The sequence below is a fragment of the Orycteropus afer genome, unplaced genomic scaffold (genome assembly GCF_000298275.1).
Source record: "Orycteropus afer afer isolate SDZICR_OR568_19922 unplaced genomic scaffold, OryAfe1.0 scaffold01048, whole genome shotgun sequence".
Taxonomy (NCBI): Eukaryota; Metazoa; Chordata; class Mammalia; order Tubulidentata; family Orycteropodidae; genus Orycteropus; species Orycteropus afer.
Window position 1 is genome coordinate 312,142 of NW_006922635.1, and position 2,592 is coordinate 314,733.

Below are 2,592 nucleotides of genomic sequence, written 5' to 3' on the forward strand. Positions count from 1 at the left end.
AAATAGGAATCTGGAGCTTGATATTTCAACTTTTTGGGGTTGAGGACAATAATGATGCTATTCCCTTGGAATAGATGTATGCTGGTAATCCATGGCCAAATGTGGAAGTTCTGTTTCATAGTGAATCATATGCAGTCATCTTGAAGGGATTTACTGTTGAAAGGAAGATTTTCATTTTAAAAAAGTTTCTGAAAGAAATATAGAAGTAAGAATTGCTTATCTTGTATTAAATGAAGGAGATTGAATTCTGGTAAAAATGCACATTTATGAAGTGATGAAATAATCTTGATTTAGTTTTTCATAATTTTGACTTCTGTTGCTCATGATCAGTTCTCTTATCTTAAGAAAAATGATTCTGTTACATAGACAATATTTGTCAGCAGAAAAGTTTTCTTAGGGCCTGCTTTATGTCCTTGTTTCTAAGACTGTAGATAAAGGGGTTCAGCATGGGAGTGACCACAGTGTACATCACTGAGGCTACTGCACTTTCCCTGGAGTTTTGGGTGACAGCGGAACTCAGATAAACTCCAAGAGTTGTACCATAGAACAAGGCAACCACTGAGAGATGAGACCCACAAGTGGAAAAGGCTTTATATTTGCCCCCTGTTGACGGAATTCTCACAATGAAAGACACAATCTTAGTGTATGAGTAAAGTATCCCAGTGAGTGGAATAACACACAGAAATCCACTTGAAAACTGTATCAATAAGTCATTGAGGAAAGTATCAGAACAAGCAAGTTGGATGACCTGATTAAGTTCACAGAAAAAATGAGGTATTTCCAAATCTGTACAAAAGGAGAGTCTCAAAACCATTAAACCATGTAATAAAGAGTCCAGAACACTGAGTAACCAGGTTGTCAGAAGCAGGAGGCCACAGAACTTGGGGTTCATGATGACCTTGTAGTGCAGGGGGTGACAGATGGCCACAAACCGATCATAGGCCATCACTGTTAAGAGAAAGCTGTCTAAAGCTCCAAAAAGCATGAAAAAATACATCTGAGTGATGCATTCTTCATAGGTAATCACTTTATTCTGCATCTGGATGTTCAGCAGCATCTTTGGGACAATGGTGAAGGTGAAACAGATGTCTGCAAAAGAGAGGTTGGAGAGGAAGAAGTACATGGGTGTGTGGAGGTGGGAGTCCATGATGATGGCCAAGATGATGAGCAGGTTCCCAGTGAAGGTGATCAGGTCCATGGACAGGAACAGCCCAAAGAGGAGGGGCTGCAGCTCTGCCTTGTCTGAGAGCCCCAAAAGGATGAATTCTGAAACATATGTTTGGTTTCCTGGTGCCATGGAGCTGGTGAGAACTACTAGAAAATAGAAAAAAGCAGCAAAGTTAGCTATAAGAGATAGGCTGATTTTATATTTTAAATGTGTTTAATTAACTACTTTTTATTTATTATCTATGAATCTAGTGTTTGTTAGCTGAGAATTTTGTGGACTCACCAAAGCTCTATCTCCTCCCTGATTGTGAAACTGATTAGCCTTGCTTGCTTCTAATGGCTAACTTTTTCCTAAGGCAACATGGTGTTGTTAGCCATCAAGTTGGTTCTGCCTCCTAGTGACCCTGAGAACAACAGGATGAAACCCTGCCCCGTCCTGCATCAGCCTCACAATCCTTGCAGTGCTTGAATCCATCACTGCAGCCACTGTGTCGATTGAACCCATTTAGGTTATTTCCTTTTGTTTTCTCTGACCCTTTACTTTATCAAACATGATATCCTTCTCCAGGGAATGGTCCCTTCTGACCACATGCTGCAAGGAGATGAAAAATTCTGGCCATTGTCACTTCCAAAGAGCATTCCAGCGGCACTTATTCCAGGACAGTTTTGTCTGTTGTTCTGGCAGTCCATGGTATTTTCAGTATTCTTTGCCAACACCACAATTCAAAGTCATCAATTCTTCTTCCGTCTTCCTTACTCATTGTATAGCTTTCATATGCCTGTGAAGTGATTGAAAATGTCATGGCTTGGGTTAGGCACACGTGTGTTTTCAAACTGACATCTTTGTTCCTCAGTACTTTAAAGCAGCGTTTCACAGCAGATTTGTCCAGTGCAATATGACATCTGATTTGTTGACTACTGCCTCCATCAGTGTTGACTGCAAATGAAAGTAAAATGAAATCTTTGACAACTTCCCTCTTTCCTACATTTATCATGATGTTGCTTATTGGTCGAGGTGTTTGGATATTTTTTTTCTTTATATGAATGTGTAACTCATACTGGAGATTTTAGTCTTTGATCTTCATCAGGAAGAGTTTAAGTCCCCTTCACTTTAAGCAAGCAAGGTTGTGTTATCTGCATATCTTAGGTTGTTGGTGATTTTTCCTCCTGTCTTAATGCTGTGTTCTTCTTCATAAAGTTCCTCTTCTCAGAATTTTTGCTCAGTGTACACGTTGAATAACTATGGTGAAAGACACATCCCTGACACTCATCCCTTCTTATTTTAAATCATGCAATATCCTCTTGTTCCATCTGAATGACAGCCTTTTGTTCTATGTATAGGTTCCTCAAGAGCACATTTAAGTGTTTTTGAATTTCCATCCTTCACAGTCTTATCCATAATTTCTTATGACTCACACAGTCTAA

At 39.4% G+C, this 2,592-nt stretch overlaps 1 protein-coding gene across 1 annotated transcript; it reads right to left on the reverse strand.

Moving 5' to 3' along the window:
* Window positions 1-376: 376 nt before the first annotated feature.
* LOC103212649 (olfactory receptor 7A5-like) lies at window positions 377-1,321 on the reverse strand. The gene has a single exon (XM_007958621.2). The coding sequence runs from the start codon at window positions 1,295-1,297 to the stop codon at window positions 377-379; it is 921 nt and encodes a 306-aa protein (XP_007956812.1). The 5' UTR covers window positions 1,298-1,321.
* Window positions 1,322-2,592: the final 1,271 nt, after the last annotated feature.

What these genes read in the sequence shown, in the direction of transcription:
- LOC103212649 (XM_007958621.2), bottom strand. Translation starts at nt 1,297, where the DNA reads ATGGCACCAGGAAACCAAACATATGTTTCAGAATTCATCCTTTTGGGG.